Source organism: Coturnix japonica, chromosome 4, assembly GCF_054131305.1.
Source record: "Coturnix japonica strain WE chromosome 4, WE-NBRP24, whole genome shotgun sequence".
Classification (NCBI taxonomy): domain Eukaryota; kingdom Metazoa; phylum Chordata; class Aves; order Galliformes; family Phasianidae; genus Coturnix; species Coturnix japonica.
The window spans coordinates 53,994,031-54,017,065 of NC_140666.1; the positions used below are offsets into that span (position 1 = coordinate 53,994,031).

The 23,035-nt window shown below is 38.8% G+C and overlaps 2 protein-coding genes across 2 annotated transcripts in view; one reads left to right on the forward strand and one right to left on the reverse strand.

Moving 5' to 3' along the window:
- Positions 1–12,482, reverse strand: part of RASSF6 (Ras association domain family member 6) — a 45,685-nt gene extending 33,203 nt beyond the window's left edge. Inside the window, exon 1 of the mRNA XM_085546864.1 lies at positions 12,363–12,482. The gene's annotated coding sequence lies outside the window, so the exon portion shown is untranslated. The remainder of the gene's footprint in view (positions 1–12,362) is intronic.
- On the forward strand, positions 11,796–14,834 carry LOC107313501 (interleukin-8-like). The gene is made up of 4 exons (XM_015861821.3): positions 11,796–11,960; positions 12,392–12,527; positions 13,288–13,371; positions 13,966–14,834. Exons 1-4 carry the CDS (start codon positions 11,897–11,899, stop codon positions 13,994–13,996), a joined length of 315 nt encoding a protein of 104 aa, XP_015717307.1. The 5' UTR covers positions 11,796–11,896; the 3' UTR covers positions 13,997–14,834.
- The last annotated feature ends 8,201 nt before the right edge of the window (positions 14,835–23,035 follow it).

A 23,035-nucleotide genomic window follows, 5' to 3' on the forward strand; every position in this document is an offset into this window, starting at 1 on the left:
GGTTAGGGAACAGCAAAATTGCAGAAGTGAAATACTGGAACTCTACCTTTTGTAGATAAGTGTCGCTGGGAGACATATTCACAGCCTGAAAGACACGAGGCACCTGTTGCTTGCATTACTGCTCTTCTGTCTCCAGTCTGCTTGTTTTCTCCTACTATGCAGCACAATGTTCCATCTGCAATGCAATAGTTACAGCACTTGCAGTAAACTAGAAATAATAACAGTATGATCTGATAGCTTCCTGAGCATAACTGAGTACCTGCTATCTGCATTGTTTTGTGCCCATGTCATAGTTAAGGGAGTTGGCATATTCGTAAAGATGTCCAGCACTTCCTTACTTCATGCTCACTGCAGCTAGTAGAACAAGCCAATGTGACTGAATTTGCCAAGAAATGAGATGATCTAAATGTTTTTATACAAGGCTTAGTAGAGATACCTTTCCTTCTGCAATAAAAATGTCATTATGTCTTATAATTTCACAGCTTATTTGATGACACTTTAGTTCTTTAAGGCTTCAGAACAATCCCTGCTAATCCTTCAGATATTATCTGCCAGTCCATACAGCATGTCTGATGCTTCATACAACAGATTACAGTTAGTAATTTTCTAGGCTATATTACTACTATTCATAATAGTTTGAGGTAAGCAGCTTCAGGGAAGCTAGACTGTTCCTATGCCTTCTTCAGCCTAGGTTTCTTGTTCCAGCCACTCAATCATACAAAAGAGAATATAGACACAAAAACAATTAAGGAAATGGTGTATCTTCCTTATGCAGAGAGGCTGAGGGATCTGGGTCTCTTTAGTTTGGAGAAGAGGAAGCTGGGGGGTGACCTCATTAATGCTTACGAATCTGCAAAGGGCGAGTGTCAGGAAGATGGAGCCAGGCTCTTCTCAGAGAGGACAAGGGGCAATGGGTGCAAGCTGGAACACAGGAGGATCCACATAAACATGAGAAAAAACTTCTTTATGGTGAGGGTGACAGAACACTGGAACAGGCTGCCCAGAGAAGTTGTGGGTTCTCCTTCTCTGGAGGCATTCAAAACCCACCGTGACATGTTCCTGTGTGACCTGATGTAGGTGTTCCTGCTCTGGCAGGGGGATTGAATTGGATGATCTTTCAAGGTCCCTTCTAATCCCTGATATTCTTTGATTCTGTGATCACATACTCAAAAAATGAATAGAGAAAAATATCTGGTTTTATTCATTCTTTAACAGATAAATGCTTTTCATTTTAGATTTATTTTGTTGAATGACTGCAATAATGTTTGGCAGTTCCTTTCTAATTGTGTTAAGAAAAGAGAAGGATGTGCACTGGTTGGTATGGAAAAACTAACATTCCTTTCAAAATGCATCATATTGAATTTAAGAGATGACATAGTTTTTTATTACTAACTTCATAAACAAGTTTCCAAAGCACCAGTTTAAACTACAGTCTAATGAACTACAGTTCATTGGGCAGTATCTTCTCATCCATCACCGCAGGAGTATTTATGCCACGGTAACAAAGAATACATCAGCTTTTTCATCTTGAATGTGAAGTTTGATACATCATGATTCAAAGCTTTGTAATAAATTCAGCCTTACCTTGAAATGTTGGGCATGAAGTCTAAAAATTTGCATAAGGCTGCACAAGTGTTCTCCGGAAGTCATTTTTTCCTTCCTCTCCAATTCCATCACTTTAAGTTCAAGACTTACTGTTAAAATATTATAGCAACAAAGATTATGAGTGTAAGTGTGATCTGTAGCCAACCCTTTTCACACACTTCCATAGTGCGGTTAAAAAACTCAGATGAAAGGTGAACACAGTGACGTTCAAGTTCACATCCTGCTCATTTTGTAATGTTAGCTGGAAGGAAATTGTTTTCAAACTGAAGTTTTGTAATAATTCCCTAGTCAAAAATACAGCTCAATTGTTAGATCTCAAACAAATGCTAACAGATCATTAATTGCATACTGTTTTACTTACAGCCACTAACTGCAGAAAAAGATATGAAGCATTTTAACTACTCTCATTGATCCGCTATACAGAACTGTCTGATTTTACTATGTGTGGTACTTTCCAAGGCAACTGTCATTTCACAGAGGAAAGTATTTCAGAATTGCAGAAACTGAGCTGAGAGAGTGCAGAGTGTTTAGCTAAACTCTGCAGCTCTGGAAGTGTAAGTTAAAGCCTTCACCAGAGAAGGCTCCAACTTAACATTAGTACGTATGTATTTATTCCAGTTGGAATAATGAAAGAGATTTTAGCACTGTACTGAGTAATTACTCTTCAAGGTGCTACTACCTGAAAAATATTTATGTATGTCTGAACTCTGCTATTGTTCTAGGCTTTCAATGCTCATGTAGGGTCACTCTTTAAATATTCTGTCACTTTAAATATTCATCATGCTCCATCTGACATCAGTACCAAACTCAAGTTCAAAACCAAAGCCAGTGTGTAGTAGCAGGTGTGTTGGAGCAGCCATGCTGATGTGCTGTAAGATCCAGATCTTGTAACATAAGATTTCATACATGTTATAGTAATCATTGTCACCTAACTACTTTGAGAGCAGCAATGAATCACACACTGTTCCAGGTGAAAACAAGTCATGGAGACAGGTTCTGGAAAAAACTTGATGTAATGTAATGATGGTGTTCCTTGTACATCTGGGAAATGTCACTCTATCACCACTCTGTTGCCACATCAAAATGATCAGGTTATCATCACATGTCATACTGCAGGTAATTGTGGCTGCAGCTCCATAAGTGGTAGAGGTCAGGATTCTGAGAGTAGAGAGCATGGCAAAAACCAGGATCACTTCTATAGATTTCAGGAGACCAGAAGTGGACTACGTTTTGAGATGACAGACAGAAAATTGTAGAATCATAGAATGGTCTTAATTGGAAGAGACCATTAAGATCATCTAGTTCCAATGTCCCTGCTATAGGCAGGGACACTTCTCTCTAGACCAGGGTGCTCAAAGCCCCATCTAGCCTGGCCTTGAATGCTTCCAGGGAGAGGGCATTCACAACCTCACTGGGCAACCTGTTCCAGTGCCTCACCACCCTCACAAGTAAAAAAATGACGTTTTGGTAGATGACGTTAGTTGCTCTTTCTTTATCTACCAATGCTGTAGCTCCATCATAAAAGAACACCAGGTTTGTCAGGCATGACTTACCCTTGATGAAGACATGTTGGTTACCATCAATCACCTCATCTTTATTTTCCGTGTGCCTTAGTCAGGCCATCACGAGGATCTGCTCCATGATCTTGCCAGGCACAGAGGTGTGACTGACTGGACTGTAATTATCTGGATCTTATCTTTCTCCTTTCTTGAAAATGGGGATTGTGTTTCCCCTTTTCCAATCAGTAGGAATTTCACCAGACTGCCATGAGCTTCCAAATATGGCGGACAGCAGCTTGACAACTTAATATGCCAGTTTCCTCAGAATGCGTGGATGGATCTCATTGGGTCCCATGGACTTGTACACCTTCAGGTACTTTAGATGGTCTTGAACCTCAGCTTCTCTTATAGCAGGTAGATCTACCTTCTCCTAGATCATTTGCATTTGTCATTTACTCTCTAACAGTCTATGAGAAACTCCTCCTGAGATCATCTTTCTACCCCAGGAGGTTTTGTCCTCCAAAATAGTAGAAATCATGGAGATTCTGTGGAAGCAGTGGAAATGTTTTCTGAAGAACACATGTGATTAGCAGAATAAAACTTAAAGGAGACTGGCAGCGAGAGTGCAGTCACAGATACCGTTTCAGAAATGAAATGATAAAAGTTGGAATAAAACCTTGTAATAACTCATAACAGTTTTCAGGCTCTGTAGCTACTGTTACAGTTAAGAAAAATGGGGAAGAGATATGATTTTGTGTGGGTGGTTAAAACACTCCACTCAGTAACTACCTCCAGTGCATGCCTTGCACTCATAGTGATTTCCTGGTTAACTGTACCAGCACTGAAGATCTCAACAGGTTGGACTTAACAAAAGGCACTGCAGACCTTCAGAAAGGAAGTGCTGAGCAAAATGAAACTCCTGGCTCCATATCAACTCCATATCAACACACAATTTATCCTTAGTTGGAAGTGGGTAGATTCTTGTATTCCAGTTAAAATAATTCATGTGTGAGTAAATTAGGTCTGGGATAGAAGTAAGAGAAACAGGGATACATAAGAGTAGTTATCACATCTCACATTTTCCCTAAATATAGGCAAAGATGTCTTTGATTCAAACTACTTGTTCATTAATAGCCATGGCTAGAAGCTTGATTCTATCAGTAAGAATAGCCTCATCTATATTTGGCAAAGGGCTCTTTGCTTATACTGCTGCAGTTAAAGGTTGGGCTGGATGATCTCATAGGTCCTCTCCACCTCAGGTGATAATATGATTACTGTGTAACTCAAGGAAGTGTTTGAATTTTATTGCTACTTCAGTGGCAAAGTACTATTGCTCTGTGGAATCCTGTGCTCAGATGCATGAGAATCCAAGTTCACACAGACAAACATTGAAGACTAATATGAAAGGGAGCAGGGTGAGACTGGCAGAGGGAGATGATGGCTTTCAAAAGTTCAGGATGAACCTTATGATTAGGAAAAGGCATAAAACCTTTGGCAGCTGTCATTAAAACTGTTGATTTTCAATCAGCAATACAGAATTCATTGTAGTTAAAAGAAGTCTTCTACAGCAGGACTTGTGAAGAAGTCAGAATAATGTAAATTTTCAGTTTGATGTAGGAATAAAATTGCAACTTAGAATGAAGGAAAGAAGTAAAGCCAGCAGCAAGAAAAATGAATTTAGTTTACCTGGAAAACACAGCCTTCCAGCACCATTTTAGCTGCAGTAAATTCAAAAAGAGTATATGCTTTGCTCATTTTCCTTGAGGACCAAGGCTGGCCGGGAAGAGACCAAGGGTCTGTTCCCATCCTAGCTGACTTTCCTGAGTCCTGCCCAGTGTTTGTACCAACTGCAGAAGCAATTAGAATACCCAAGTGTAACAGCAGTGCAAGTCCTTAATTTTACTTGTTAACAGGGGAAAGCAATCTCTTCCGCAGCAAATACTGGAAATCAACATACCATGGAACAGAGCAAACACAAACTGTTAATCTACCAAAATGATTCCATGCACTCAGCAAGGCAAATATTTAAACAGAACCTGTAACTAAACCAGCAGAAATCGATTCCTGGGTCAGAGCTACCTTCCTGACTCAGCTAAGGTTTCTGCGGGGGCTGCACTAGAATCATAGAATCACCGAGGTTTGAAAAGACCTCTGAGGTCATCCAAGTCCAACCATCCATCTATCACCAGTATTTCCCACTAAACTATGTCTCTCAGCAGAGCATCTCTCCATGGTTCTTGAACAACTCTAGGGACACCACCATCTCTCCAGAAGCCCATTCCAGTGCCTGACCACTCTCTCAGAGAAGTATTTCCTAACATCCAACCTGAATCTCCCCTGGTGCAACTTGAGGCCATTTCCTCTAGTCCTACTGATAGTTACATTTGAGAAGAAGACAACTCCCACCTCACCACAACCTCCCTTCAGGTGGTTGTAGAGAGAGATAAGGTCACCCATGAGCATCCTCTTCTCTAGACTGAACAATCCCAGCTCCCTCAGCTGCTCCTCATAAGACTTGTGCTCCAGACCCCCCACCAGCTTCACTGCCCTTCTCTGAACATGCCCCAGGGCCTCAGTGTCTTGTGGAGATGGGCTTAAAACTCAACACAGTATTCATTGTGCAGCCTCACCAGTGCTGTGTAGAGAGGGACGATCACTTCCATGCTCCTGCTGGCAACACTATTTCTGATACAAAGAAGGAGCAGATTCCTTAGGATGTGCTTAATCTGTTCAGGCCTCCAATCAGGCTCTTACCTGGGAGCATGTTGTGGAGCAAGGTCAAGGGATGGGCCTGAGTAAAGAACAGCTAAGATAACAAGAGCTGAAGCAGATGGAGCAGAGCCATGGAATGGGGATATGAAGAAGTGCTTTGCCAGATGCCCATGGTGACATGATTTATGCAAGGGAGGACTCTGGGAGTGGGAAGGGTCACGTGTGTGGGGGGTTGCATACTGAGTGTATGGGGCGCATGCATGAAAGCCATGCTGGTGTATAAGCCATGTAACACAGCAGTAAATTGTGAGAAGACTCCATTGCATCCATGGCTGTGTCTCTCTCCCCCGGACTGTTGAGGTTCCAGGATGATCAGGTTGTTTGACAGCAACATCAAGAGCACTTTCTCTCAGATCATTCCCACAAGGAGCCAGCTTCCCACACCATGGGGATAGGCCATCATGAGTAAAATGCAGATGAGTAAAATGTGGTTCCCTTCCACTCCATATTTCTCTGTCTTTCACTGTTTTCACTGTTTACTGTGAATTCACAGTGAATTTCACTGTTTGTTCTCTCAGGTGCAGGCAAGAATACATGTAAGCTCTTTCTCTCTCTTGCTCATACTAATTTTTCCTCCATATGGCTGAAACATTGGAAATAATGCCAGAATGATTCGCACATTGGAATTTGAAGCCAACACACCTTTTCTGTCTTCTAGTAGCTGTCTTACCTACCATAATCTTTCTACATCTGAGTTCAGGACCTTGTTCTCTTTGCAATTAGATCCAGTGTAGATGTATGACTTCAGTGATTTTCACTTATTCCTGATTTATACCAGTAGACAAACAATTAGACCTGCAATGCATGTGTGGCACCAGCTAAGTAATTATGCCTTGCCTGCGAATCTAACTAGCAATAGTCTTGAAAACATAGTAAGTTAAAAAAAAATCATTATTTCATCCTTCTCACTTAAGTAGATCAGGGCTATCTAGAAAAATAAATAAATAAATCTAGTCTCGGCACAGCTGGGAGAATAGAAACTTTCAAAAGGTAGGCCAAGAAGTAAGTGAGTGTGTTTGAGAACAGGAGCAAATGGCACTCACACATATTTTACTGTCTCTATCTTTGTTCTCAACAACTGTTTCTGTCTAGAAGTCATAGCTTTGCCACACTAAATAAAATATTTGTTTGAAAAATTATTTTACTCGTATTGCAATAAGTGTTCATTTACTTAAACACAATGGTGAAAAATAATTCCTAATAGGAAATACAACATATGGTGATACTGGCTGAAATTCTGGGAAGCCCGAGTAATACTACCACTGAAATTATTATTTTTTAAGTAATGTAACTAGTGCAGTTTTATTTTGAAAAAGTAGCTGTAAATTGGGTAGCATATTGGTTAAGCAGCATTCTGCCCTTCAGTTTTTGTTTTGTTGTTCATTTTTTGTGGGTTTTGTTTTATTTTGTTTCAATTCTGCTTCCTTTTATTGAGGTGACTTCATTTCCTATGCAGTTACCACAGACACGGGAAAACCCCAGGAGTATACAGACACATTTTCCATCAAAACTTATTTGGCTTTTGATTATATTGTGAATAGGCCATAGGGCACAGAAAGGACTGCAATTTTGGATTATTATGGACTTTTGAAAACTACAAAATTCTGAGTCAGCTAGAGGCTCTGACTGAGGCTGAGGAACTTTGCTGAATCAGTGCTCAACATTGTCACCAGTGGATTTCAGAACGGTGGAATAATAAATGCATTGTACTAGGATCCAGAACAGCTAGCAAGATGAGCAAAGAGAAACCAAGCAAGCACAGCAGAAAATGTAGAAGAGGGAGAGAGAGAGAGATGATTTTTATTTGCAGAGCAAGGAGCAGCAGCAGTAGTTTCAGATGTGTTACATAGTTGTCTACTGCTGGAGCACTCAATTGTGCTGCAGGGAGATTCATGTGCCGAGCCCTATCAAGACGGAACTTGAAAGCTTTCCTCTGTCTCCAAAACAGATTTCATCATCGGTGGAAGGAAAGAACTATTCACCAATGTAGGTGTTGCAATTGTTCTCTGCAGCAAGCATCACGGGACCGCACGGAAAATACAGGAATAGGGATCATCACCTCCTGTGCGGTGAGGAAGTAGCACAGCAGAGCTTTGCCTCTCTTCCTTCTCATAAGGCTTTGTGCAACTTCATACCCAAACGATACTTATTTGTTAAATCACTCACACGGTGACCTTTGCGACACCTGCCCAGTAGAAGATTGTTTTAGGAAACATACTATTCTCCATGTCTAGCTCTCCCAGAAACAAATGAATGCTATTTTTGTTCTGTTAATGGTGTTAAATACTGGGCATAAGCAGTTGAAGAAAGAGGTATGCAGCCAAACACAAGAATTTCAGGGAGTCTTTACTGAGAAGGAGGACTCAGCCAGACAAGTTAGGCTTGTAGAATTCCACATTAACTAATCAAAGATGAACAAATATTTTTTGCAGGGGGCTAATTCAGACACTGCAGAAGCTCATTAGAAAGATGAGTGCTGAACACATAACTTATGGGTACATTTCTATTTACACCCATTTATTCTATACCTTTCATATAAAAATAATTATTGTGACAGCCGGCAAACTTAACATCTTGGTTTGGCCTTCTTTTTTATTGGTCTCTATGTAAGAAATAGGGGAACAAGACACATAACTCTGGTATATATAACTAAAAGGAAATTCTCAGTTTGGACCACACAAATCAGTCAAGTTGCCTAAGGAAGGTTAACAGCAGAGAGTGTCTCATAGCCGAAAGAAAAATAAATGTGGACTGACAGACAAGGATTCAAAAAAGCTGACACATTTTCCCTTCGCAGGTCACACATATGCATAGATGTTACATATGGGGTTACAAAAGTGTGAGAAAATAAGAGGAAGAATTTTCCTGAAGGAAATGCACATCTGAAGCAGCGCTAGCCTTTCTTGCTGAACTGACTACTCTTTTAAGGAAGGAGTTAGCACATTTACTGACTCAGCTATTCAGCTACTTCCAATTGACCTTTAATGTCTGGATCGGGCATATAGGCAGGATTTCTAAAGACACTGGTGAGGAACTGCTGAAGGCAATGAGGTCAAAGCAGTGCTGGAGGAACAGCAGAAGAAAGAAATTCCCCATTGATTTCAGTTATATAAAGAAAAGTGAAGTTCCAAGTCACTCACCGGATGGGGAAGGCTAGGGAGAAGCATCAAGGAAATAATCTGAGGAACTCATTTTTTTCACTTAAGCACTTTCCTACCTTTTGCTATGACATAGGAAAACAGATGAGGAAGCCTTCACTAATGAAATTAGCTACATTTAAGCCTCAAGCAGCACCTGCGGAATGATTGAAAATAATCTAACATGGCCAGTTTGTCACACCACTTGGGCAGGGGCTTCACTGCTGCACATCACTGTTAGATGTCAGCTGTAGGATATTAGTCTCTAGACTGCATTTGTACATGTCATACACTTCTCAGATACCTTATCACCAACAAGTGATAAAACCTATGACAAAGAAAACATTTATGTAGCTATAGACTGTGCATGTCGTTTATAACATTCACATGTAAGGCTTGGGCATTACTCCTTTCCGTCAGAGACATTGCACTTTGAAAGTTCAGTAGTTGCAAGTCACGTCTTCAGCTGCCTCACAACTCCAAAAGTAGAAGCTCAGAAATGAACTGAAGAAACAACCCCTCTTTTTTTTTTTTTTTTACCCCAACCACAAGAGTTTACAATAATACATGTGATTTTTTCATTTATGGTTTATCTTTTCTGACTTCTCCTTGTAACCACAAAAGGAGTTTTCCATTTGCTGGTTCAGCATTTTCTGAAGCCGACTTTACTCACTACCTCTTGGTTTTCTGTCTTTGATTTTTAAATTACGATTTAAAACACAGGCTCCAGAATCCTCCTCTCAGTTGCTCTCACTGCTGTGTTTCAAGAGTTGTTACACTGCAATCATGATATTATACAGGGAAGATGTATGACATCTAGGTTTTTCATTAACTTGGAGATAATCTTATTGCTTCTATACTGCATGTGCCCTTTGTGTAAAACTTACTGCTTGTTTTGTTTTATGGAAATGTTATTTCTGCTTTCTCCCTATCTGGTGTTTATCTTTCAGTTAATTAAAAACTTTAATGAAATTAAAGACAAAGAACAGTTTATTGGGTTTATTTGGAAGAGGTCTACACCCTATAGGCAATGCCATTCATACTTCCATTTTCTACCTGTCTATAGACCAGAAGATATTTCCACTGATATCTTAGTTCACATTTCTGTAGACTGTTGGCTATTCATGGGAATAGTATAACAAGGAACAAAAAAACCCCCAGATATAAGAAAGAGTAACCCAATCTATGCTGTAACAGGCAACAGAACATCATTTTGTTTCAAGAGATCGTCTGGAGGAGATATGATAGAGGACTATGGAATTACAAAAGAGTTTGAAATTAGTTATAAGGATCAATTGCTAACTGCTGTTCTCCAACAAAAGAGTGAAAAGGCATCAAACCAGGCGTAGCATGGGACTGTAATAGGGATAAGTCTCAAACATTAGACCTTTTCTTTCATAATCCCAGACATATGCCTATGGCCATGGTTGAGGTTGAAGAGAGGATACTCATTAGGCAGACCTTAGGTTTGACAAGCTGTTATTAAGTGCTTAGGTGCTTATGTTACCTAATCCAGCTATGTTCACTATAAGATGAAAGTTTGCAGAAGAGAAAAGATGCTTAATTCCATGTCTATACATCTTATATGGCTACTATTCAGAACACATCCATTATCTATATATGTTTGTATAAATACAGACACTGATACATATAAAAATATTAAGAAAATATTAAGAATTCAACTTTGCATACTTAAATCTCTGTGTTCTTCATGGTGAGTTGGAGAACAATAAACATATACTCATTCCTATTTCATTCTATGTTTTATTCCTTTAACTGTCTCCACTACCAGGCAGAAAAACATTAACAGGGTTCCATTATGTATTAAAACCCTACAATCTTATGTTTATTATATTAAATATATGTTTATTATATGTTTATTTTAATATATGTTTATTATATTAAAACCCTACAATTATGTTATAGTATTATTTTCTATAATTAATACAAATGCTTGTATGTATTTGACTATCTGAATAATTCTCCTCCACATTTTCATCTTTCCTTTAATTTTATCATTAAGAACACTCTATTTTACAAGGCCAAATTTAAATTTGCAAAAAATGTCTCACTAACATCAGAGTGAGAATACTACAGAACCCTTCGGAATTCTCCTCTACCCAAATTCAAAATGCTCAGTAGCACTCCTAAAACAATCTGTATTTTGTTGCTTATTTCAGTGATGTTAAACTTCACTGTACTAAAAGGTAACACAAGTCCTCTCAGAAAATAAACATTTTTAAAATGTCATTGTATGTAAGGCATAGGAGAACTTACTAAAATCCAGTTCTAGTATCTCTCATATCTACAAAACTGTAGTTTCTAGTTCTATCAGTTCTCCCAACAATAATAATGTAAAATAAAATAAACAAATGAACAAGAACCACTCACATGCACAGCAAAAGAAACAACACCCCAAAGTTCAAAGACACACGTGGAAAGTCACAGATCATAGGCAAAAAAGTTGCAAAGGGAAAGTGGCATAATAAATAAAAGTACAAAGGTATGGAAAAGAACATTTACAAGGGTTCTACACAGGAAAATACAGAGTACACAAATCTAAATAAAGGGCTCTTTTGTACGTATTCTATGTTTTTATCACTCTTCAATTAACAAAGTGCTTCCTGCTTATGAAAAGCAAGTTCATGATCATTGAGGGAAAGGGGTTTGCCCATACCCCCGTGACTCATTCTCCAATAGAACATTACAGGTTCAGGAGTTTCCAGTGGTATGACCTACACATGATGCAGGGGGTTCAGGACAGTATATAATCAGTAAGTGGCAGGTACCAGAGCACAGCCACTTACCACCCTTGAGGATCTAGGAGCAAAAACCTCACCACAGAACCAAACCCGGGCGACACACAGAAGAAACACTTGAAAAATGATGGGCAAAGCTGTAGCTGCTGTCATGGCTCTTCTCCTGATCTCAATGACTGGAGCAAAAGGTAAAGAAATCCTTCCTAAAACCCTTAGAACTAACTGACAGTGTGGATGTTGATGGGGGAAGATATTATGCTGTCTTAAAGTGCAGCAAATAACTCTGTGTGGGGCTAGATTTTACTTCACAGTAGAAAGAGTAAATCCATGTAAATTCATCTGAAGTAGCCAGGTACAAAGATTAGCGAAATAGAAGCAGAGTAATAAAATTGCTGGTGCTCAGTCATTATCATTTTGCGTTTCCTTATACCACTAGCTGCTATTAAAACTGGTTTTGTACAGTGACAGCTATTGGGCAGCCCAACAGAATTGGTGAAGGAAAATTTTTCAAGTCGTCTGACTCCTAAAAATTATTTCTAATACTCTAAGAAAAGGACATGTATTTCCTGGGCAAATAGTCCATACATTACCTGTAGGTTTTTTTCTCCTTGTTTTACAGGTATTGCTCAGGCACGTTCAGCGATTGAACTCCGATGCCAGTGCATAGAGACTCATTCCAAGTTCATCCATCCCAAGTTCATTCAAAATGTGAACCTCACCCCTAGCGGACCTCACTGCAAGGACGTGGAAGTCATGTAAGCATTGTTACAAAATCCTGCCTGCTACTCATCAAAAGGGAAACAGATTTTGCATTAGGGATGATGTAAGCATTCTCTAAAAGATTCAAGACAGCAGACCTGGCTAATCAGAATGCAGGACAGCAATGCATGATGTCCCTACAAGTGACTTAATATGTGTCATATGTTGCATTATTTCTGTAACTCCGTACTTAAATACTGCATGAAATATTTCAACACAAACCTGCACTCATCAAACAAGCAAATAAATCTAAAACTCAGAATTCCTCTGGCATAAAGAGAGAGAACTAAAGCCATTGAGCTGCATTGAGCAATTTATCAAGACATGCATTTTATGATCACACTTCTACTGAAGTCAGTGGAAAAATGACTATTAGCATAGAAGTCACAGAAATCTTACTGTGGCAAAATTCCTATGAACTTGGCAGTACAGTTTCTGAATCAAGATGGAAACATATGGCTCCTCGATTAAACACCACCACAAATACAAACAAAGCTATCTGAAAAAAAAGAAGCAGTTCTGAAAACAGTGAGTCCAGCAGATAGTTTAATCTATCCATGACAGGCATAGGAATACATGAAAAAAGTGGAAGTATGTATTAGGCTACAGCCCCAACTGATAGCAACTTAAATTAAGGGAGAACACATCAGTGTATATCTAGAGAACCCGGATGTTGCAAGAAAAAAAGGGAAAATGCCTAAGGAGAAGAAATTCACTAAACAGACCTTTTGCCTTCCTTTTTTTTCTCTGATGTAGAGCTACTCTGAAAGATGGCAGAGAAGTGTGTCTGGATCCCACTGCTCCCTGGGTGAAGCTGATCATCAAGGCAATTCTGGACAAGTGAGTATTTTCTTCTCTGTGGGCACAAATTATTGAAGAGCAGTATTTTGAATAAGCTAGCAAACAGCCACTGCATAAACTGTTCAAAATTCTGTCTCATCAGAAAATTGCTATCAGGAACTTTATTAACCAGAGAAAATACTTGCTTTGTACTTTAACTATAGCATTATGTTCAGACTCCTAGCGTGCCACACATCCCATGAGAATGCTAGCTGCAACTTTCATAAGGCGCAAGGATATTGAAAACCTAAGCTCTAGTGCTCAGTCCTCTGGAAATTCAGACACAGACTGTTTTTTTCTTGCGTGCAATGGCTAAAAGCAACAATAACTTTTTCAAAAAGAATAGTATTTAGGTGTGTGGGTGAAAATCAGGCCTAAGAGGTGTTAAGCAAAGGATCAAACCACTGAGGTCCACTGAGTTACTAAATACTCATGAAGAGGTGACTGCTTACTAACGTCCCTTTTCATTTTTATGTAATGGCTTTTAAGGGATTTGGACAGAGCACAAATTCTTTGTGGCTGATTTTATGCAATTTCAACAAGTGAGACTTGTTCAATTAGTTTTAATCTTCTTCTTTTCCATTTTCTTCATAGGGCAGACGCCAAGAACAATACTGCATCCTAAAGCAAAGAACAAAAACATCCTACCTCCTCCAGGAAGTCAGAAGTGGGAGACACCACCATTCCGCTCCCGGCAGCTCATTTCCTCCTGCCTCCTACATTCATACTTTCATCATCGTCTAGAAAATATCTCCTCTCTTTTTGCAGTTAATTGACAACTGTAGTTTAAGTCTTTTAAAGAAGTGTCATACAGGAGAAAAAACACTGAAATCAGAAAAAGTAGGCAAGAAAAGAAAGGCTTGTGAAAGGAGACGGAGATGATCTGGAGTCATTTTTGCTAGCCACGGCAGGATCAATGCAGTGCACTCTCTGCAGGTCTTTCTCTAAAAGATGTCTTCCCTTTTTGTTAATTGTTTAGAAACTGCCCAACAACTCCTTTTCTCCAGCAATGTGCTGATGGGTAGCATCAACTCTACTCAGGTCACTGCTTCTCATGTGGGCTGCAGACTAGAAAAAGGGGGCTTTCAGGGTCAGTAACCCACAAATCTGAGGTATCAGTTTTGGAGCCATCATTTTCAAGGTATTATTTACTGTGAATTATTGCTGTGAAGCTATAAACATATGTTTTAATGGCATCTTTTGGTTACAAAAAGTGCACTTGATTCATTTGAATTCTATTAGATATTTTTTGCATCTCTAATATTAATTAATTTATTAATCACAAGAATGCAGATGGTCTTCATGTTTTCATTATTTATTTATTTATGGGAAACAATGATGTTTTTATGTGTTCATTATATATTTATTTATGGAAAATATTGAAGTTTTCATGCTTTTGTTACCTATTTATTTATGGAAAACATCTTAGTTTAGTTACCTAATAAATGTTTTTGTAAATGTTTTTACTTCAGTGTCATGTGCTATTAATTTCCTTATTGACATAAGAGGATATGTTTACTTTCTTTCTGTATCACATAAAAGCATCTCACAAGGTCAAGTGGAGGTTGAGTTGTGGGGACTGATAAGGACATCAGGGAATTCTTGCCCGCAGTGCGTGCAGACAATTTTCAGTAGGAAAAAATACAGAAGTGGTCAACTTTCCTCCTCTTTTCTTGCTAGACTTAATTTTTTTCAGAGAACTGAAAAACTGATAAAACCCATGGGCAGAAAGTAATGAACAAACAATGATGAGTCACAAAAACCCCAGTCACAGTAGCAGTGTAAAACAGCATGTCAGCTGTGGTTCTGGCACAGAACCAGGTTTCTAATTAACTTACTGTAATCATTCATACCTGATAAACTGTAATGAAGCCAGTGAGCACCCTTTGAAATTCCAGGGAAAAGGAAGGATTATAATGGGAGAAATGAAGATACCATAAGGAATGAGCTATGATTGTAAGGCTATATATCTCTGTGACAAAGTGATTTACATTGAAAAGGCTAGAATGTCAGAAGAAAACACTTGAGAAAATGGGAAACTTGAGCAACTGTTTAGATATCTATTCTTCTTTGACCTTTTCCTAATAGGAGCCACTCCATATTCTGCACAAACAGTGTATGTTTGCTCATGGAGTAAGAAGATAAAAAGGGAGTTTCTATTACCGTTTGAGCAAGTTCTTGTGCAATACGACAACTATCCCTACCACACTTTGCCTCCACTCCAATCTCTGCCCCCATCCCAGTGCATTACAGACTGCTAGATTTCATCTTCAAGACATAAAGAGGGTAGAATTTAGCATGGGGCCAGGTTTTGTTCAAATTTGCTTTACAGCAATAACATTTCTGGTTTCTGGATGATTTTTACAAGCTGGCTTCCCCCCGTTAATTAGTGTGAGGCAAGAAGAGGTGAGGAAGCAAGACTTCAAAAACACAGCCATGAAATCATGTGTGTATCTTAAGGGTTTAGGACCAGTTTTACTGGAAACATTGGTAAAGCAGTATGTGCACGGCTTTTGTCACAAGTAAAATTCCAGTCAAGTTACTGGCAGCTGAATCATGATCAAGGCATGTCTCTTAACACTTCTGTCCAAAATTTCATCAGTAGCTTACTCTTAGAACCTTAAGTAGAGCCTTTGCGCAAACTGAACCATATCCCTTCCTTCTCCATAAGTGAAAAGTGATTCAGAAGCTGGCTAGAAATATTACAGAAATATATTTCTGTTCAGCATGAAATTACAAGAGGCCTTTCTTAGGAATAAATAACACTTCTCACTGAAATATGGTTCTAATTCTCAGATCCCCACAAACCAAGAGAAGCACTGCAGCTCTTCTAACTTGATGATTACCTTTGTCAAGCCTGGGCTGTACTTCTGTGTTGTTTCTGCTTTGCCAGTACTAACTCTGAAGCCATTAAAGGACTAATTCTCCTAGTAAAATATTTTTATGTTGAGACATAATTCAGCCAGTTTCCTTTAACTACCTCCTTTTGCATATCTGTACAAAAGAAAATAAACATGAAACATGCACAGTCCATTTCAAATCAGAATGTTGTTAGGGACACAGACAAATGTGTCCTGGATTGTACTGGATGATAAAATCTAGTGCGTGCATCGTGCTGCTGTTCAGTCAACTTCCATCCTACTAAATTTCACTTATGTTTTTTCTCTGGTTATTGCTGCTGCCTGTGTACACTGAAATCCTTTTCTGGGCTTCTGCTAAACATCTGAATGATAAGGTCTTCTTCAGATGCAGATGAAACATGTTATCAGGGTAAAAATTAGAGAAAAGACTGTGAATTAAAATGGTCTTACAGTCTAGTATAGTCACAGTGTTTGTAATCAGCTACTACCAGATCAAGATAAGCTGTTAAGCTGGGAGATGTCAGTGTCCAGAGGGCACCTGTAAGCCTTAATGCTCCCACCTAAGTCCTCCACCCATTCACCTGCCCACAGGCCCAGGAACTTTATTTAAGCTCATTCTCTTTCTATGTTCCTAAAGTGTTGCTCTCCAGCTTAGCCCCTGCCATGCCTGTTCCTGGTTGTGGACCCTGTTCATCCAGCCAGTGACTCAAGGCCTCATGTTCTGGCTTGGACTTGGATGTGCATCATCACTGAGACACCTGCTGGGGTGCCTGATTCCTGGTTGAACTGACTGGTGACGGTCTTCCCTGCTGGCTGTGGAGTCCCTTTTGTTGCCTTGTCTTTTAAGGAGCAGGTGTCCAGCTCTGCTCCCTGACTTTAGTTATTGCTCAAAATACTGTTTTCTTCCTTTGGGCTATTGCAGGTTTATAAAATGTCAAATCATTGGCAATATTTCCACGTGACTGAAGGCCTTAGAAATGATGTCAACAAGTACAAGTATACAGTTTGCATACACTTCCTTAACATCCAATGGAAATAGCAACTTGTTTGACAAAAAAGTTTGACTTCTAAAGTCCTCCTAAAAGAAGACTGTAGAAAGTCCATGCTATTTTGTTTCATTATGGACGCATGTATTGCAAATGAACCATAGCATTCACCATGTATAGTAACACTCCCCTCAAAATTTATGAAACAAAGTTACTAAGAATTATAAATGAAAATACCAGGGGGAATCAGATGAAAGGCCTGAAGTACAATCTGAAGGGCAGCTAGCCATGGCAGTTTCATCCATAACTCCGAAAAGTTCTCTTCCAACAAGCAGAGGTGACACTTGTTCTGCTCTGTCAACTGTGCAGTGTTCTTTGCACAAAGCTCTGGGCAGACAGTCTGCCCAGTATGACTGCATCCTGGGAAGCTGTGGGGATAACTGTTTAACTCTTGGAGCTTATAGAATTATTCTATCAAAGAATGCCTTTTCTCTGGCTGATCACAATTTCTGTAACTGATCACTATATAAAGGCATAGAAAATAACCATACAACATAAAGAAAATACTATGTTGTCAAGATACAGTAATTTCTTAAGGAGTTGTTTACAAGCCTGTGTTATGAACTGAGCAGGTTATGTGATGTGTCTCCACTGCAGGCAGAGCAACTCACATTGACACACTGAGCCAGGTTCTTGTTAATTACTGATCTCAGCTAACATATCACAAATGTTGTCCTGCTCCCTGATGACAAAAAGGTAAACACTATTATGTCCAAGACAAATGGTAATTTCCCCTCCATACAGTATCATTTTGCAGAGCCCCTTTCAAAACCAATTCCTTTATTAATTTTATAAAAGTACTGACATTACTTCATATGGATGCTGTATTTTATCAGATCACATTTTGCTCCAGTTTCTTTTCTTGAGATCACCCTTCTCTCCTCACAAAAATAAGAATATCTCAATATCCCAGTGAGCAAAAAAATACATACTTAGTGCTCAAGAGATATTTCACTCAAGACTTTTATTCTTCTTCTGTTTTAAACACCTGTAATTATTTTATCTGCAGAATGTTAGGGAGAAAAACAAATGGACATAATAATATTAATCTAATTTGTTCAAGTGTTGAAATTTTGGTGCAGGAAGTCTTTCATGCACTGCAAGTTCTTGTAAGATGACAACTAGCACACAGACTGGAAAATCCTGCAGTTCTAGTTGAATTGCCTTTTTGAAAGGGTTTCACAGCCCTCATCAAACATTAGAGATGAGATACATGTTAAGAAGACTTGGATTTAGAAAAATAACAGATGAATATAAGGAAATGAAGGAAAGAAAGAAAAAATAAGTCAGCTTTTTATGTAAAAGGGAAGTGATCCAGGGATTCCTACACAAGCTTATGTGGAGTCCTATTTGGTTTGGCATTTTCACTGTTGGTCTGGGAAGCTAATTAGCTATGAGATATGGTATTCTGATAACACTGATTGAAAAGTAGGAAAGACTAAGATCAACTGTGATGAAAAGCTGAAGGACCTTAGGATACTCAGAATACGCAGTAAAATACAAGATGAAGGGCAGTGCATGGAACAGCAAAAGCAGTTAAAAAAGGAGGAGAAATTCCAAAACTCCTATAAAAATGAGGCATTCTAGTATTGTCATTAGAACATGGTTACAGAATTACATGAAGCTGCATGACAGAAGTGGCAGGTCAGGGCTCAGCAGTGAATAGCACTTTGGAACCAAACTAAAACAAAAAAAGAAACCCAATCCACATAAATATAGCATTAGGAGTTTTCTTTTAAAAGCAAAACACCCCTGGGTGAATGTGATAGAAGTGAAGCCACATCCATTTCTCCAAGAAAGATCTGTCCTTGAGAAAGAGGCAGAGATCCTTATGACAGCTGTTTCTGACAGTTATAATAATGGGTATGAAAAAGACCAAAGATGGCTTCATTTTCTATGTGTGCCAAAAAAAATTAATTTTTGGAAGCGTATCCTTAAAACCGAACTTTTAACAAAAGATTTAAACATCTGAGAGACGCCATTCACTGAAATGGGGAATACTAGTCAAAAAGTAACTAAAGAAAATGAAGTGTGTTTAGAAGTGGCTTCAGCTGAATTATATTTGACAGAGTACACTTGCAGCACAGCTGCAAGCAATGGATAGGTGTGGATTCTTTACTACTGCCAGAAAACTGGCAACTAAACTATGCTCGGTGAGGTGCTTCATTATGTCTCATCAGCAGTTCTAAGCCAGCCACTGTCAGCCTCAGGGTAGACTAATGATCAACTAATGGTTTTCAGAAAGAAGCAGATGATATTAGTGATACTAAATTACTAAACTGCTTGCGTTATTTTTAAAGTGGTATGCACTGTGCTCTAGTTTCCACTTACAGGTAAGAAGACACTGACAGATACAGCAAGATGAAGGATGAATTGCTGCAGAGCTGAAGCATGACAAAGCACAGCTGAAGCATGACAAAGCACAGCATGCCAACCTATCTGTGTGCTGTCTGATGAGGGGCTCAGACTGAAACAACCTGCGCTACCTGAAAGTATTCATGCTGACATCTGCAAAGCTTTGTTGGCTGTAATTTAGGCAGAAAGAAAAATAACAGGGTGACATTATAAGTACCAGAGATTAATATGTCATATACATTGCCTGCTGATCGCTTCTAACTTAATCAGAAGTTCACAGGACAAACTTCTTCAAACTTCTTATGTTTCCTCCCATCACTTCCTTATCTTACTTCCATATTCTGCTTGGCAGGAAGAGAATGCTTATTGCCACAGTAATGACAGGAAAATGTTGAGCCTACAACAATCTTTCAAATGAAAACTACAACGAAGAACTGACTGTTTTCAAGCAGATCTGTAACTACTATAAATATACACAGATGCATAAATACATACTTGTACCACTGTATTTATAAATGTACAAATTAAAAGGTAAATCAATTTTAAAAAGCTATCCTGCTATCTTGTGATTCCAGAGAGATTCAGCAATGTTCAACAATTGTGGTGATCAGACTAAGGGTACATAACCATCTATATTTAGACACATAAGTGAAAAAGCCCCACCAGTTGCCCTAACCTTTTTCCCTTTCCTTGTTATGACTTCCTCAATACACTTAGTAAAAAACAGATGTTCAGGAGACAGTCTGTTCACTGTGTATATGCTCCCACTGGGTTGCCTCACGGCATACTTCCATGAGTTTGCACAACACTGTGCCCAGTTTTTGAGCGTAGGTGACTATTTGTCCCTTCAAGGTACCACAGGTCAAGTGGAATTGGTGCTGCCAGCAAGCCCTTTTCAGGGAAATGAAGGTGACTTCAGAAGACTAAAAAAGGTGTGTTCTTAACTTTAGCAGAGAGTGGAACTTTATCAGCCCAATGGTTAGAACATCTACCTTGAACTGAGGCAACCAGAAACAGCAATGTATTGAAGCCCACATCTCTCCTGATCATCTCATCATCACTCATGATGGTCTTTCTTGGTTACCAGAGTGCCCAGGAATCCCTACCACACCTCCACATCCCTTCTGTTTGCACGTTCTTTGCTATATACAAAGATTCCAAGTGATGCCAGCCAAGATCCTAAAAAATTTTTGACTTTTGTGTTCATTACACAATGCTTTGAGTCATGTAAAAAAAAAAGAAATAGTTTTTGACATCCTGCAGCATGGAGAACACATCCTATACGCTGCCTTAAACACAAGAAAAGGAAGCATTTCCTTCCCTTTTCGGTAGTCTTTCAGTAATTGGCTTATTGCCTAACTTCTAGTTTCTTCGTTATAATGGCATGTTTTTAACATGGTTAATTGTGGAAGGTCTCTGATCATAACACTATCAGCTCAGTCAGCGACGTTATCCTCCAAAAGATAAAGCAATTCCATTCACATAAGTCATCTCTGATGGTTGTTGGGAAAACACACCCAGCCAAAATCAAATAAAGGATTTGGAGTTCCCACATGGAGGCAGGGACTGGGATCAAATACCAGGCAAAGCGTTGAAGGAATACAGGGAGAACTTGGGCAAAGCACAGCACTCCCAGGAACACAGGTTAGGTGTGCCAGGAATTTGGCTTGATTTCACACCTCAACCTTTCTGTGCCACAACATTTCTATTATATATTCTCCTGTAGTTTTGATGAAACTGTGTCATATTGGAAAAAAAGTGTAGTGTAGTGAGAAGAGATGCTTCAGCTCTTGGAAAACATAGTGGGCTTTTATTTCATTACAAACATCCTGCTCTTTTAGAGTGATACTTGCTCTTAGCCCCGGGGCAGGGTTAATCATATAGGTGGAGCAGGCTCTTGGCTCCATTTTTGTCCTGGGGATTTTTTGTGGTTCTGTTACTGCCACACTCAGGAAATAGCTTACTCTAGCATGAAGGAGGGCAAAAAGTCACTGACTGTAATTGGGAATTCAAGGGGGATTTTTTTCCCCTTGGATAAATAGCATTTCAGTGCACACTAAAGTTAGATAGAGCTGCAAAAAATTAAAAAAGAATTTGGTACCCCCCAACGAAGTTTTAATTACTCTGTGTGTGTATACATATATATGTAGAGACAAAGAAAGAGATCCCTAAAGAAAAGAATCAGACAAACTTTGTTCAGAACAAACTTGTTAGAAGTTTGACATAAACAATAAAACAAACATTCAATATCTGATATGATTTATTCCTTTTTCATGCCTGCAGAAAACTGAATGCATTTTTCAGGAAAGCTCTGTAAGATAGACAGTTAAGGAGGAGCATCATTTTCAGCCAGAAGTGGTATCTCCTGTTGACACAGTAAGTGCCTGAATAGTCAAACTTAGCTATATTTTTTCCTGGGCCAGCTGAGATACTGATGGGAAACAGATGAGTTCATGGCCAATAGTAAACAGTGTAGTTTAAGAAATTATAAACTATTAAACACTCTGAAGATGAGTTTTTCTTAACTCTTCGGAGGTGGGGATAAGTGCCTTTATAAGTCCACAGACCACGAAACACGAAACTTCGGGGATGTGGACGACAAACAGCCAAAGTCACCATGGTCGAAAGGACAATATTTTTACAGAATCAGAGCAGAATGGCTTCATCTTATCACACACACTCCAAATGGATAAAAACATAAATCTTCATTTATATGACAAACTAGCATCGGAGCCCAAGCTTTCCCTTGAAATGTATTCGTTGCACAATATTATTTCTACCATTGAATACTCATGCAACAAAGTTCCTTAACAAACATGTCTACAGTAATATCATAAAATTTACTATTATTTTCCTGTTAAGACCTAGGGTTACCGTAACTGAAAGAGAAATGGGTTATTAACAATACTGACATTTATAAAGCAAACAAAGCAGATGTATTCAGCAAGTCTTGCCATTGTATCTGCATACAAAATTTCCTCAAACTGTAACAGGAATGCAGGAATGTTTTTCTAGGTTCTTTAGAATTGAATATCCACCAGGATGCTTTGAATACTGCACCCTCTGTTCCTTTAGGGAACAGAAAAGAACTGGAGATGAATTTATTTTGTACAGTACCATTTCAACAGAAATAAATACAAAAAAATAATTAAAATCCGCAACACAAACCCAGTTATTACCACGAGGAAACAATACATAACATAATAGATTTACAACATAAATGTAACCAAAGCCATCATAAAGTTATACTGTGAAATAAGTATGTACACAACAGAAAAAGCAAAATCTACAAAAGCCTACAAAAGAAACTAGACTGTAGACTGCATGGGTATTATTTATGTGCTTTAATAAATTAATACGTTATATTATTTGCAGCAGAATAATTCATCATCAGCTAGGCTA

Coding starts and splice junctions, on each gene's coding strand:
- LOC107313501 (XM_015861821.3), top strand. CDS start 11,897: ATGATGGGCAAAGCTGTAGCTGCTGTCATGGCTCTTCTCCTGATCTCA. Junction 12,528..13,287: donor TGCAAGGACGTGGAAGTCAT/GTAAGCATTGTT, acceptor TCTCTGATGTAG/AGCTACTCTGAAAGATGGCA. Junction 13,372..13,965: donor ATCAAGGCAATTCTGGACAA/GTGAGTATTTTC, acceptor TTTTCTTCATAG/GGCAGACGCCAAGAACAATA.